Source organism: Dendronephthya gigantea, unplaced genomic scaffold (genome assembly GCF_004324835.1).
Source record: "Dendronephthya gigantea isolate DGI-Jeju-01 unplaced genomic scaffold, DenGig_1.0 000005F, whole genome shotgun sequence".
NCBI lineage: Eukaryota > Metazoa > Cnidaria > Anthozoa > Malacalcyonacea > Nephtheidae > Dendronephthya > Dendronephthya gigantea.
In genome coordinates, this window is record NW_021163015.1 from 766,943 (window position 1) to 782,889 (window position 15,947).

The 15,947-nt window shown below is 39.0% G+C and overlaps 1 protein-coding gene across 1 annotated transcript; it reads left to right on the forward strand.

Moving 5' to 3' along the window:
• The first annotated feature begins 7,949 nt into the window (after positions 1 to 7,949).
• On the forward strand, positions 7,950 to 15,494 carry LOC114516104 (metabotropic glutamate receptor 7-like). Its single transcript, XM_028535480.1, has 3 exons — positions 7,950 to 8,424; positions 11,604 to 12,534; positions 12,889 to 15,494. Exons 1-3 carry the CDS (start codon positions 8,349 to 8,351, stop codon positions 14,504 to 14,506), a joined length of 2,625 nt encoding a protein of 874 aa, XP_028391281.1. The 5' UTR covers positions 7,950 to 8,348; the 3' UTR covers positions 14,507 to 15,494.
• Positions 15,495 to 15,947: the final 453 nt, after the last annotated feature.

Below are 15,947 nucleotides of genomic sequence, written 5' to 3' on the forward strand. Positions count from 1 at the left end.
AGATTGAATCTATACTTCACCAGTTCCTGGTCCAATAGTACGATCGTACTTGTTGACTAAACGACGATGAAACTATGCGCTTTGGCCACATCTAACTTCAGGCGATATTGTGTCGCCTCCGTAGCCTGTGTACGTGAGAGTTACTAGAGGTGTGGAGACCGGGGAGTCTGAGGGTGTGACACCACAATTAAAACAAAAATACATTGCTGCCTGAAACATGATGTTAGTGTTTGGGTTTGTTCCAACGGCTGCGTATAATGCCGTAATGCTGTAATACCGAAGGAACTAGATTGCAGTTTTGTTAGACATGTCGGGAGATCAGCCTGTACGAAAGCTGTTTCGGTCAACCAGTCAACCTAGTGCCTATAGTTGAATGTTTATATACGTACGTATTTCAGCTAACGCCTGATCCCAGTTGTTTCCACTTACAGAGAAGTAGTTCGCTAGCGAAATATTTGCATATTTTCTTTTGGAACGAGAACAGTCAAGTTGAACTAATTTATTTATGCTGTTAAAATTCTAAAGAAAATATGCAAATTCTCCCAAATTCTTCGCTAGCAAACTATTTCTCTGTAAGTGGAAATCCACCCTTATGATCTAAACCTTTGGAGTAAAATTTACCGTGCATTGTAGTGTGGTTCAGAATTTATCTCTTTCCTAATTGACTTTCGAATTTAGATATTGTTGAATACACTGTATATATATATATATATATATATATATATATATATATATATATATATATATATATATATATATATATATATACTTCCTAATGTGCATGGAAAGGGTTATTGGTAGTCATTAGTTCGGGGGACATTGGAGATTTTATGGTGCGATTAAGGGGGAGGTTCCGAAGATTTAGTAATCGTGGATTGTTAGGAAGACATTTTCATTCTCCCCCTGCGTCAACAATAATGAACGCACACATTTGGACAAAATACAACATTTGGGTACTCGGTATCATAATTGAATATATATATGCTAAGAATAACCACAATAACTTGAAATTACTGGTTTGAAATCTTGTAACTTCGGCTACTAAAACTTATGGCCTCCACAGACTAGGGATTTAGTTGTCGACAACTAAAAGTTATCGACAACTATAAAACGTAGTCTGTCGCGCAAGTTGTCGGCAACTAAACTTTAAATTCTTAGTTGTCGACAACTAAGCAGTTTCCCTTTTCGATAAAAGGGAAACTGCGTAGTTGTCGTCGACGGCCTCATTTTTTGGCGTTTTTCTAGTGTGTGAAAACTTTTGTTTTAGTTGTCGACTACTTTTAATCTCCGCGCTATTTCGGTTGCTAAATCAGTATTTGAGCGCCAGTGTGTGAAATCCTTTATCGATCAGACTTATTTAGTTGTCGATAACTAAAAGTTATCGACAACTAAATCCCTAGTCTGTGGACGCCCTTATTTACTATAACTTATTGTATTTTTACGTGAAATAGCTGCGTGGTCATAAAGAGTCTTTCACCACAATAACATGTTTTGCTAATACTATAGTATGGAACACCCTTACGTAATGTTTCAAAACCACACGTTTAATTCCTATACATTGTCATTGGAATTTTTAAAACCTGCCACAAAAAGCAAAGCCATTCTTCTAATACGATTCAGAAATTCTGAAATTACCAATACGAAACTTTTTTTTTTATATGTTCTTTATCTCATCACTACAAGTTTTCACAGGGATATTTTTCGGATGCGAATTGTTTTGCGATTTTACAGAAAAGTCTCGGTTTTCCTTGAATTGTATTAAATTACGTAGTATACAATATATAACGCATGCACTTATAACAATTTCTTATGATGACACGATGTAAATTCAGTTGCGGCTAGTCGGAATCACTGTCGTGTAAATATCGTGTATCGAACTTGTGATAATGAATAGTAGACTTCACCCAAGCAAGTGCACCATTAGGATGGCAAACAGGTTCAACTCCACGATAATTGAATTCTTTCGGCATGTTATTGTTACTGAGTACATACGAACGTTGCAGTTCACCAGTTCGATCAGAAAAATATTGTAAAAATAAATCGCTAACTCTCCCAGTGCCGAAAACAATGAAACTCTTGCTAACTTTGTTGTAAGTTATTCTCCAGGAACACTCAGCTTGCTCAATAGGACGAAATTTAACAGTCCTTTGCAACTCTCCTTGTTCGGTGAAGATGGGGACAACATATGAATTCTTTAAATACATATTATCCGTTTTTGTTGCAACTATCACTTCATCGTCACAAGAAACAGACACAAACTGTAAGTCGTAAATGGTTTTGTTCAATAAACTTTTGTTGAAGGCAAAGCTGTGTTTCAATTCTCCAAAATCATCACATTCACTGATACTGAAGACTTCTCCTTGTTCAAGAGAACGCTGACAAACCAATATATATTTGCATTTGGTCACAGCGATTGCAGTATCAACATTAAAAAGGAAAAAGTTTAGAGGAAAATTATAAAAGCTATCTGCATAGTAGCTTGATAACATGTAATTACCATCATAAGTTCCATCAAACCATAGAACGTACGCAGTGCCATCTTCATGGACAGCAACATCAATGATACGCTTTGGGTTGTGATCTTTGTGTTCACGTCTTGAGTAAGTACGACAATACGGTTGCAGTTTACCAGTTGTTTTGTCGAGTATTATTTGAGAACCAAGGCTATTACGCTCGTAACAGACGCGATTTCGGGCTCTTCTTTTTAGTACATGTGTGAAAAAGAGAGCTTCATTATCATCAAGGTCATTGTTTTCAATGTCCCAGGGGGGAAATACATCCAGTTTTAGGCACAGTCTTGTTAAATAACAACCACTATGAATTGGGTGTACACAACGAGTTCCACATTCGATCATCGGCCAATCCAGCACAGCCATTCTTTGCTCTGTAAACTTCGAGATGAATCCAGCCACGATCAAATTCATGATAGTTACTCTCTCCACAATTTTAGCCCGGGATTCTTTGTGGAAATTTGATTTGAGCCGTGATGTCGTTCCAAGTTTATTTTCCACAGAAAATATTTCTTTAATTGCTGGCATATCATGTAATTCTTTAAGATACAGGAAGCAGTCCTTGACCACAAGTTCAGGGTCGTCTAGCAGTTTAAGGATTGCACTTGTGATGCGTATTTCACTCGCTAAGATTCTATCTTCCGTGCTCAAAGCTGCGTTATGAAAAGCTAGTCTCGCCGTCTTTTCTGTCTCCTCGAGATGCTTTTTAGCCGACTCCAATCGTTTATTTGACACAACGTTTAATTTTTGAACGGCTTCAGCATATGAAAGTGCGTAACTGGCAGAAGTTCGAGTTGGTTTAGCTTCATTCGAAGTTGCCCCAGCGTCGGTTGTAAATGTATCTTGCGGTTGATCCAGGTATTCCTGTAATTCAGATGCAGGCGAGCTTTCACTCTCGACAGCCTCGTCTAAAGACATGATCAGATGTTCTATTCCTTGGCGTAGACTGCTTTCGCTCGCACAAAGTTCTTTTCGGTTCGAACCGTCCAGTTTAAATTCGATTGTGTCCAATTGTTTAATAATGGTTTTCCTAACCTTCTCGTCCGTAAGATCACCATCTTGTAGTTTCTTAGCGGCCGAAGTGCGAAGTACGCTGCCCGCTAGCTTCAGCAAACCTGTTACCACTTCAGACATGTTTGTTAAGTGAGCATAGTGAAATTTTGTGACAGCGTGTTATTGAATTTAAACGGTAAAAAATGCATTCCTTCAACTCATGTGATCAATCAAGCCAGCATGACCTCGGCTAGAAATAGAATTGCAATCTGCTTTCATACGAAGCTAAAAGCTGAGTTGTGAGAATAGCCTTTCAACTTATTCTGAGAAAGATAACGTCAACAAGTGTCAAGTAGTTAACGAGTAACGAAGGTGTATGAGAAATGTTTATCAGTGGCGTAGCCAGCCTGACGATTTAGTTATGCTATGCAAATTTTATGTTATTATAGTATTATCTTAGGTAGGAGGTATTCAAAGAATTTACTTAAAAGGCAACGGCATGCAACAGTATTTCGTCGTTTCATTTAAAGTGTTCAATGTTGAAAGATTCAAAATCCTGTTACGGAGTTACAGACTGTCCATATATCTTATTGGTTTTCTGATATTGGTTAGGTACGCCGACTTAGAATCCCTAAATGTGTGATGACGTCAGCGTGGGGTTACAGAAGCTGTATTTTGACAGCCTGATCAAAATGAGCCTTGAAATTTGTTTTTTGGAATCTGTGACAAAGTTAACCACTCCGCTCAATGATTTCACAGCATAGTGGTTAATTTTTAACAAAACTTATGTTGCTCATCATTGATAATTGATTAAATGTATATTTTCGATACTTAAGGTGGCGGCGTCAGTTCATTTGGTGGGAAAGTTTATAGCGCCTCATCATACCCAAGCAATAGCAATGTTGTTCAAATTTACGCGACACATTAAAATCGACATTTTCCTTCAAATGAATGGCGACAGGCTATAGTCATGTTGCCGTGGTTTTGATATAAAGAGTCTTTCTTTCATCAATAACATAAACGTGGGTGGCAAAGCAAGCCCACGCAACTATATTTTAATAGCACAAGTTTACCATTGGAATTTCTAACTGTATTGGGCTAAATTTTCAATACGAGCACCGCTGTGGAAGTGTTGTTTTAAAGAGGAAAGTTCATATCTATAAAATTGGTAATGTGTATACGTTTTAAATTCAGTTTTTAATGTCTGCATGTACACAACCGCAGCTAGGTTTAAATGGAGCTAGCTGTGAAAATCTGAAATTAATGCTAAAAACTAGTTTTTTACAAATTGTAGCCTGAAGACGAACAGTTTAAAATAAAATGAAAACCTTTTGTGGATTCCTGTTCAAACTAAATTAAATTATATAATCAAAAATGAACAGAGGTGAAAGTTTTAGAAGAAAGATTAGAATCAATGTGCTGTATTACTGGTATATGAGTTGGTATACTGTGAGTAGCTCAGCCAATCATATTGTATAACAGATCATATACAGTCAGTAACTGCATCATCCCCGGGGCTAAGCCACTTGGCGAGGGTAATAATTCCGACCGGACATTACATCCGGGAATACAAATGCGAAATTGAAGTCGTCCGTTCAGGCATTATAATACGCGTGTTTTTGACACACTTAGTGTCCTTCGGACGGTCTGGCATTATGTCATGGACGTTGAGCGTTTTGTAAGTTATACGCATGTTTAAGACGTATTGAAACTGCTAAGTGCTAAATCCAAAAATTTTGGTTGCCTTGTAAAACTTGATTAAAAGTTAATTTAAAAGACACGTTCCCATGCTTTTGAAGCTTTTTAGAGCGTTTTTTAACGGGTAAACCGGCGGTTTTTGTTACAGCGTAAAGTATGATATTTTGAAGCACGAGGTCAGATTTGGTTGAAATTTGATTTGTGGATTTTTCAAATTAAGTTCAAAACGTTTATACAAGACGACATTTTGTTAAGTCCACTGTTGAGCGAACTGCTAAGTTTGGCCGCTGAGTTTAAGCCCGGCGCTCACTGAGGAAACAGCTGAGCTGAGCATCACTCGTGACTGTTAGCTGAGCTTTTTGAGCGAATGCGCGTGTGTTCTTTTCATATTCTGAGTGACGCTCAGCTCAGCTGATTCCTCCAGTGTGCGCCGGGCTTTAGGTTGTGCAGGTGCTTTTATAATCACAGCTGAGCGGATGTTGTCATGACGACCTGCAGCCTGCTTGTTTTTAGGATTAAACTGAGTTGAATTTAGCTTGGGCTTTTTAAGGTGTGCAAACGTTACAGGTCACCACGCGTCACGGTTTACCTTGAAATGACAGCTCGCACAAAATGGTTGACACTAAAACCTGTACTACACTTCTCCTTCACTTACGGTTGTCACGTTTGCAAGGTTATTCAACGCATTAGGTGCTATAAGTGCTGGATTCTTATTCAATTTGTTTATTGACTTTACTATTTTTGCAATTCTTTCCTGCATAATATTTATCTAAACAAAAGTGTTGCGTAGCAATTGGAATCACGAGGGGTTGAGTCATAGGCCACTATAGTGCAATTCAAACACAAATTGGCAAAAACTTATAATACTGCATGTATATGCCGGCAAATGAACACTGATATTTTATGATATAGGATATTTCTACGTTAATAAATCGGTTAATTTCTTCTTTTTGTAATAAAGTTGGACAAGAAAGAAAAATTGTAGCCTTGCTCAGCATCACAGTGTTGTAAACTGCAAAAAAAGCTGGTCTCTGCGCGGTCAAATTCAATATGGCCACCAATATGAAAACTTTTTAAAAAGGGCACGAAAACGTCTGGGGGAAGTCTTCCTGAACTTTCGATCATCTCGACTTTTCAATATGGCTGCCGATCCAGACTGACGTTTTCCCGAACTTTCGACTATTACGACTTCGTGGCAGGTCTCTACGCGGTCACTCCAATATGGCTGTCAATATGAAAACATTCTGCACGGAGTGAAAATCAGCCTTGCTGGAACCTTAACATTTGGAAGTGCTGGAAACGGCAGTTTCCATGGAAGTGCTGGAAAAGTTGTAGTGACCACAAAAATTTGCATAAGTAAATAATACAAAAAGCATTTCAACTCCTTCCAACAAGGCAGGCTTTTATGAAATTCAAAATACGTTTTAATTTTTATTAATTAACCACACAAAGTGCAATTAAGGTCAGAACTATGATAACGCACTATCGTGGGTATCTTATAATCTGACTTCAAAAGAGTTTGCAATATATTTGAAACATCCTGTTTTTGTGCCATTAATCTATTGTGAAACGAAGGTACTTGTCAATGACGGAACTTGTCTGTTTTAATTAAAAGCGGTCAATTTTTGAAAATGATTCTATATTCTCCTACGAGATAGATACATTGCCGATCCGTTTGTGAATAACACCGCTCTGTCATAAGTGCCCACTGGATCAGTAATCTTTCTGTTGACACTGCATGCATGTCAACAGATTGATAACCGTATTGAACTTTTTCCAAGCTCAGGATAGTAAAACAAAGACTGAAAAATGAACGATGAAATTCGTACGAGACTTTCGTCCGTGATGTTGCTGTTGTGTATGTCCAAATGTGCTTAGATAGTTCCGTAATGTTTCTTGAAAAGACCCGAATATATGTTGAGATAGCTCTTTTGTTGTTCCATAGTGCTTCTGAGTATTATGTACTTGTACAGTGGTTTGGTTGTAAGACCTAATCCACTGATTGTTCGACCTTCAGAACTTTTATAGGGACATATTGGCTTTTGGCTCTAATGCTGTTTCACCTGAGGTTTTTGAGAAAACTATACCCGATGTCCCATAAAGCTGGAGACTGTTGGACCTCGCGTAAAGTAAAAACTGTAGATCAATTCTATATCACACTGGATAAACGACTGAGTCTCGTAAGTGACGTCACGACAACATATTTATCAGTCGACAACCATATATTGATACAAGTACTCCAGGCTATGATGATGCATTCGGTCACATAACAACAATCGCACGCAAGTTTGCGCAAACTCGTCATACCCCAAAGTAGTTTTTGCTATAGGCTTGTAGCATTTTAACGCAATATAAGACGGAAAACTTATGCGAGCCCTTGGCAAAGTCCTCCAAAAACGAGTGTTGATTTTGGTTGGCTCACCCAATATGAGAGTAACCATGTACGGAGCAGCTGCCGACGTAATTGCCCTGATAGAGCTTGTTAAAATATATCAACTATTTACCTCTCGCCAAATGCATATCAGCATTGTTATATAGGACTATATAACGTCTCTGCATGGGTTGTCAAAAATTTCCGTTTCTTTGTTGTCGGCTGGTCGTTAAAGTTATCGTTAGTATGTGAACTATGGGATTTCTATACAAAGGAGTAAGATTTATCGAGCCAAATTAGCGATGTATGCACGTATATATCTGTCGTCACGTCGCGAAGCAGCGCGTGCTGTCAAGGACCAGTATTTTTAAGTGGTTACATGTTGTCGTATGGCGTAAGTAAATAACTCGTGAAGGATTCTCGCGGGTAATTTACACTCACCATGGCGTCCTGACATTGTGTTCAAGATAGCGTGATCGGACCGCGTGTCGCGAGACAAAAGGATTGGTTCTTTTTGAATGACAAAGCTAGAGTGATGCAACAATCACTTTAGACAACAACCTCTTTCACAGCGCAAAATTACTTCAACGAATTAAATGGGTAATATCGAATCCGGAAATGTTGATAGCGCTGTGACATAAAAGACATATAAATATTAAACAGGGTTCGGCGAGAACACAGAATTTGCCTTTGTAGGTCGAAAGGCATAACGTGGAGAGCTTAAGGAAGAGTTCACCAACCATTTTACATGTGCGAGATCACTCAGATAAGACAAGATGAAAAAAATGTTATGTGGTTTCACTTTGTTGATGATCCTCTCTTATGGACCTTCAAATCTTGTGAACGCAAAAGGTTTGTAATTGCGGACGACGATTTTGACTACAAACGTATTGCAACTGTTAATTAATTATGTGTTATAAACATGCATTGATATAATCTGTCGCATTTGTCACAAAGTTCTCTGGTATTTTTCGGAGAAACGAATTCGAATATCAGCAATCGGGATGATTTCAAAACCGAATATAGACTCTAAGTCGCGTTTTGTCGCCGACTTTGAGAGTAAAATATAGAAATATCAAGTAATCTTTGCTATAATTCTATAGGGCATGCATAATGACTTAAGGTTGAAGCGCAATACTAAAAGTTACACCGAATCAAACGCGCGAAATATAGAGAATGTTTCTTTTTCAATTCCACAAATTTTCCACTCGATGTTATTCTGCTTCTGGACATATTCACATCGGGTCATTCTCGGTAGCAACCGATTTACTACCGGTTTTTTCAACAGAAACACGGCTAAGAATTCTAAATAATCGTTTCATTTATGATATCAAAGCGTGAGGTAATAAAATACTAGCTACACTAGCAAATATGTATTATCAATGATATTAATAATGTATAACTCGCTGACTAGCTATATATATTTAATTTCCCACAAAGGTAGGCCGTCTACCAAACTATGTAATTAAATGTCACGAAACACAAGCTAATATATAGTCTTGTTGTAAATTGGCTGGAACGTTTTGTCAAGAAATATCCGTCTAATTTAGCTGTGAATTTATTGTTCGACTATTCTGCACGAATGTTTACCGGAACTGTTAAAGCGTAATTATGGTAACATCAGCGAGGGCGTTTGACATGAAAGAAATTCCAATTTGCAATGTTCTAAACTTATATTACCGATTACCGAGTTGTATTGCCTTTGAAGGAAATGTATTTTATGTAAATTCATCGTGAAACGCATCAGCTGTGTAAATGAAAGAGTAATAAAACGTGCTGATATAAACTAAAAGGTTTTAGTGACAGTATACAGGTGTCACAATATGCCGTTATTTCAAAGTGTAAAACACTTTCGGTAAAGTTTGCAATAAAGTCGAAAAATAAGACTGTGTACAGTATTCATTATGACTTTTATGTCATACACGGACTTTAATTGTGTGAAATATTTGAAACAAAGATAACATTTAATAAAAATGTATTTTACAATACTTTTCGGCAAGCCTGCTCGTGTAATTAATGAAAAAAGCAAGAAAATTAAAGACGGCTCATATCGTCCCCCTTGGGCTTCGGGCAAAAATAAAAAAATGGCAATGTCTTAGGATCTAATATAACCGCGCCATCAACTTGACGCAATCGTGAATCGATTAAACCGAGATGAAAACAATAGGTTGTTATTACGCGGCTAAAAAGATATCCTATATATTTCGCCAGGAATATGGCGCTGAAAGCTTAAGGGACTTCCAAGAATAGTTTACTTTAATACGTCGTCGTTTTGCGACTATAGGTATCCAAGGCAAAAGGATTTAAACATAGAAACAATACCGTCAGGTAGACGTGATGGATGCCCCATGGTAACAGCATTTTAGCGTGGGCAGGCTTTTTGAACGCTGTTGCAATCGAAGTCAGGAATGTCGTTCGCGTTATAACGAGCACCATTCGTGGACTGTTACAAAATGCAATATATATATATATGGCCGACTTGTTTAATAATTTTATAGCATCACGCGTAGAAACCTTTTAAACAAGCACCGAAGAAGAAATAAAATTACCGTCTAAAATCACAAACTACTGCATGTCTGAATAAGTATTCCATGTGCAGTTTTGTGTACAAAAGCATTAGTTTTATGGCAAAGATCCAAAGCATCAGGACGTCCATGCACCTTTGCCAAAAGGTTTAAAATTAATCCCTCAGTATTCAATAGCATACATATGATAATTTTTGCAGCAAAGATTTTCTCACTGTGTCAATCCGGTCGTCAGCGTGTTTTCCGAGTGCGGAGTGTGCTATTTTCCGGCATCTGATTGTTCTCGATTGAGACTTTTGTGAAAATTCTTTACTCCTAAGAATAGAAAATTGACCTCACGGTAAAAAATGCTTCTTGCTAAGCCAAAAGTATAGTTGATATAAGTTCCGATAGTTCTAGATTTAGACTTTCATGAAAACGCCGTTCTCGTAGAAATGAAGTGTGCTTCACCTTAACAGATGCGACTAGCTAAGCCACAAGTATGGTTGATAAGTTCGTCTGAATCAAAACTGAATCCAAGTTTTTAAAAGTCATTTTACCTATGCCATGGCTATGCCAAATGTCAAACTGTGACCATAGAAACGTCGGCAGAATAAAACGGAAAAACACAATAATAAATTGAATCTCGAATTGAATACTGAACCACTTTATAATTTTACAACTTGGATATAAACCAAGCATAATTGCATTACAACGGCACACCCTAAACAATTTGGCATCGTTCACGAATATGTCGAAAATTGAGCTTAAATGTTGGTTAAAGAATAATTTCTGTCCCAGAAATTTCCAAGTTTTCTTTATTATATATTACATGACACAGCAAATAACGCTATTGATATGCAATCTGGCGCCATCTTATAAGAATAGCTTTGATCCACGCCATTCTGGCATTTCTGCAAAGGACAAGATCCGATTATACTGGCCACGATGGCGTGGGTTGACGTCAGCAAAAATTCAAATTTTCGGAGACGAAAAAAAATTTATGACGTCATAGTTCGTATTTGTACCCTCTCGCGTGATTTTGTATGACAAAGGCTCTGTTGACAAAGGTTCTGTTGAGCGTGTGGTCAGTGAACAAAACGCAATTCTTCCCTTAAAAAATTATGTAATTTGAATGTCGTAATCATGATGACTTCAATTAATTCAAGACCGTTATAGTCAGTTTGCTACCCCAGATGGCCTACCCACTAATTAGCCTTGAGATTCTTTGAGTTATTTTTAACAAACCTCATTAAGCTATTCCGGTTTATGCGCGGTGATTTTATGTGAAGGTCCGTTCACACAATCCAAGTTTGTTGGATCCATTTCACTTCTGATGGATGTTTTATAGTCTGTTGTCTTATTGTGTTTATGGGCGGCAAATGCATTGAAGCCAATGTGGTACTGCTCATTTATCAATAACATACTTATGTTCCATACGTCATAAGTAAATTGTATCCAACAATATTGGATCGTATGAAAAGACCTTAAGAGCATTACCCTTATTTGTTTTTCTCATTTTCTCAGGCGCCATGGTAACGAAAGGCGACGTCATCATTGGCGGTTTGTTCGCGATACACAAAAAAAGTAAAAAGTCAGAAAACGAATGCGGGGAATTCAACGAACTGAACGGCTACCAATATATGGAGGCAATGATGTTTGCCATCGATAAAATTAACCATGACAAGAGTATCCTGCCTAACATTACCCTCGGGACACAAATCTACGACACCTGCTACAGTAAAACCATCGCGGCAGATCGTGCGAAGGAGTTTATCAAGCAAAGCCTGGTCGATAACAACAGTGGACAGTTGGCTGGAGTTGTGGGCGCACTTACTAGCGAAGTTTCCTTGGTGGTGGCAAATTTTCTTCGAGTTTTTGAGATACCTCAAATCAGCTACGCTTCAACAAGCGAGGTTCTCAGCAACAAAGATATCTATAGCTACTTTCTACGCACCGTGCCACCTGATTCGTTTCAAGTTAGGGCGATGATAGATATCATAAAAAAATTCGGCTGGACCTACATCTCGACCGTTAACTCGCCAGGTGAATATGGTGAAAACGGCATACGGAATGTTAAGAAACTTGCCAGGGAAGAAGGTATTTGCATTGACGTGGAGAAACAACTGAGTTCATTTCCGACCGATCGGGAATACAGGGATGTTATCGAAGCTCTTTTGAAGAGCGCTAGGGAGACCAACATGTCAACGGTTGTGCTGTTCCTGTCGCAAACGGATGCAAGGAAGTTGTTTGAGGCGGCAAGCATGTACGATGATGCACAGCGGTTTACGTGGATTGGTAACGATGGTTGGAGCAACATCGAAGATATCACCGCTGAGGCTGGTGAATCCGCTCTCGGGCTCCTCGAGATTGAGATACAACGCGGTGAAGTGCTGAAGGAGTTTAAGGATTATTTCTTGAACCTCAATTTAACAAATTATCCCAGAGGACATATGGGGTGAGTAAATATCTTTTTGCATACCATACCATACCATACCATACCATACCATACCATACCATACCATACCATACCATACCATACCATACCATACCATACCATACCATACCATACCATACCATACCATATCATACCATACTATACCATACTATACCATACCATACCATACCATACCATACCATACCATACCATACCACATCATACTATATCACACCATATCATACTATACCACACCATTTTACAGCTTATTATACCATACGACTCAAAACGCCATACCATACCGCCATGTCGTACCACATCTTACCACACCAAATACAAATTATATTCGACTAACTTCAAATATTATACACACAGGTGTTTTCACGAATTCTGGGAGGAACATTTCCATTGTCATCTTACTGGAAGCCAGAGTCAAATTAACAAAAACAAATTCAATAAAACCTGCAGCGGTAATGAAACCTTGGCAAACACTGTCCCTGAATTCAGTCCAGTCCGCGTGGTTATTAACGCAGTGTACGCCTTTGCGCACGCGTTGGACAGCCTTCAAAAAGAACTTTGTCCGGGGCAAGAAGGGATGTGTAAAGAAATGAAGGATTTTAAACGTCCTCGCCTTTTGGAGCACCTTAAAAATGTCTCATTCCAAGATCCAACGTTGAAAACGACTGTAGAATTCGACGAGAATTTAGAAGTCAGCGCTATGTATGATATTTTAAATGTACAGAAAAAGAACAACGTTCGTAGATTCACTCGCGTGGGTGGCTGGAACGGTCACCAAAAGGGCGGGAAAATTTATGGGCGGCTCGAGTTAAACACGGAGAAAATACAGTGGCGTCGGAGTTTGCCAACGGCACCGCCATCTTTTTGTACAAGTGAATGCGAACGCAACTCGATTCGCGTGCCTTCGCCAGAACGGCCGTTCAAGTGCTGCTGGCAATGCAAGGGGTGTGGCAAGTTACAGATCGTGAACGTGAACAACACGTGCGTATCTGGTCCGGACGGATGGCAGCCAAATGCAAACTACACTGGCTTTGACAAACGCGAAGTATTGTACCCAACATGGAACGATCCTGCATCAATTGCTTTTATTCTCATCTCCATAGTATGTCTCTTTTTAACTTTATTTACGGTTTTAATCTATTTCAAGCACAAGGACAACCGTCTTGTGAAAGCTTCGGGAAGAGAGCTTTGCTTTGTGATCCTCGCTGGAATATCATTGTGTTTCATCTTACCGTTCATGTTCATCGCGAAGCCAAACGATCCTGTGTGTTATGCGCGGAACCTGGTCATCGGGCTTGCGCTCGCCATGTGCTACGCACCGCTGTTTATGAAAATCAACAGAATTTACCGCATTTTCACTAGCGCCAGGTCTTCGGTAGCTCGGCCCGCTCTGGTAACACCGCGAATGCAATTGTTGGTGACCCTCGCACTGGTCTCAATCCAGCTCATGTTTACAGCCCTGTGGTTCGTTGCAAAGCCGGTGCGGGCGAAGGAAACGTACTACAGCGAACGGGAGGAGTTGGTTTTGGAATGTGAAGTCGACGCCTTAAGCTTCTCCGTGAATCTTTGCTATGTGATGGTGCTGATGGCTTTGTGCACTGCGTATGCATTTAAAACTCGCACGTTCCCGAAGAACTTCAACGAATCTAAATACATCGGAATAACTATGTACGTAACATGCGCCACTTGGACGTGTTTTTTCCCGTTTTACTTAAACACAAAATACAGCTCGACTCATGTTTACCTCGTATCCGGCGCGTGCATCTTGATAGGACTCGTCACCCTGCTCGGCCTATTTGCGCAAAAAGTCTACATTATTTACCTCGTTCATGACTTGCGCACCGACGATTTGGTCATGACGTCGCGATCTCTTCCGAGGCGTTCCGAAGACAAGCGAGAGATCTCCGCGAACATTGATATGACGGAAAAGATGAATGGTGGCGCGAACGGCCATTATGAAGGGGTCGTGTGTTAAAAAGAAAAACAAAGTTTCAACAGTTTCAAAGTCGAGTAAATCTAGTATTAACTAGCGCACAAATTTTGTATAGGTCCATCAGAAAGTATATCAGATATGCTTTCACCATTATGGACTTCGCATGAGCCTAATTCTGTAGTAAATATATCATATTTTACACTAAAGACGCAAATACCTGCTGAACATTTTCGAAAGTGTTCTCGTGTCTCGTTCATCGTCTCGATGCATGATTATAAATCGCGTCATCGCTTGTTTGTGCATGCACTCATTGCAAACTACGCGGCGAAAACCAATATAAAAGAACTGGTGCCGTCAAGCCAATTTAGCTTTTAGGTTGTTCCAGTTCTCATATAGAGTGCATCATATTAACGCGACGGCCACAAATCCTGTGTGCAAAGTGAAGGCTAGTTTCCACTCAGGAAAATTCTCCTTTGGATCGGACAGGACAGGAAAGTTTCCTTTGTATAAACTCCGCCCGAGAACTCACCGACAAAATCCAGACGAAATTTTTCCTGAGTGGAAACTAGCCTTTAGTCGGATCGCCTTTTAAACTACAAGTGAACTGTTACAGTGTTGCTGCTACAAGAGTTCGGTCAAACAGATTTGAATGACACGTCATGTAAGGCAAAACGAAGACACGAGCCACGAACCTCGCTGTAAATAGAACTATGCTGTTCTTCTGAACTATGCAAACATAAAGAAGAGTAAGAGTCTATGTATGCAATAAAAGCCAATTATTCCAATCAAGATTCCTTAGTCAGATCTCCAACTGTGAAATAGTCTTTCTAGCAAGCTTGCTTTTACTATTAATATATATTGAAATCTAATAATAAGTGAAATAAGAAGAGAAAATGATATGTTTTGGCTAAAACGATAGAGGAGTCTTCAAGAGAGACCGAGACATAAAGGGAGGCAGAAGTTATGTTATGTTAAGCTTCCCCTTAAGGCCTTAATGCATCGGTTCTGGTCATAACAATGCGTAGGCTACTTTAATTAAAATTGCTGAAATTTAGCATGTTTGTTATTGAAACATTCTGACTGCTCTTGATATTTTAAGACATACAGTGATTCAAAATGTGAACAAATAAAATTCTTGGCTTACATTGCGGAGTCTACCCCACGTTAATCATTCCTTGTGCGCATATGACGTTATTATTGTCCGTGTTTTGCTTGATTTCACGATGTTTTCCGTTGCTTTTGAAGTACGATTTCTGTACTTTTTCAAGTTGGTTGGACTATGAAAAGGGTTTCGTGACAAGACAAGTCTGGAGTTTTGTAGAGGATCGAGGGTTTGAACTCGAGGGTCGAAATATCGTATTTTGATGCACATACTATTGCTACTAGTATAATATTCTCTTTGAAAAGCCGTTGCGTGCAGTAATTAATACTCATCATGATGATTAATCACTACGAGATAAAACACAAATCGTCATTCTGTTAA

What these genes read in the sequence shown, in the direction of transcription:
- LOC114516104 (XM_028535480.1), top strand. Translation starts at nt 8,349, where the DNA reads ATGAAAAAAATGTTATGTGGTTTCACTTTGTTGATGATCCTCTCTTAT. An exon ending in AAATCTTGTGAACGCAAAAG is followed by an intron (nt 8,425 to 11,603) that starts GTTTGTAATTGC and finishes TCATTTTCTCAG; the next exon opens with GCGCCATGGTAACGAAAGGC. An exon ending in TATCCCAGAGGACATATGGG is followed by an intron (nt 12,535 to 12,888) that starts GTGAGTAAATAT and finishes TTATACACACAG; the next exon opens with GTGTTTTCACGAATTCTGGG.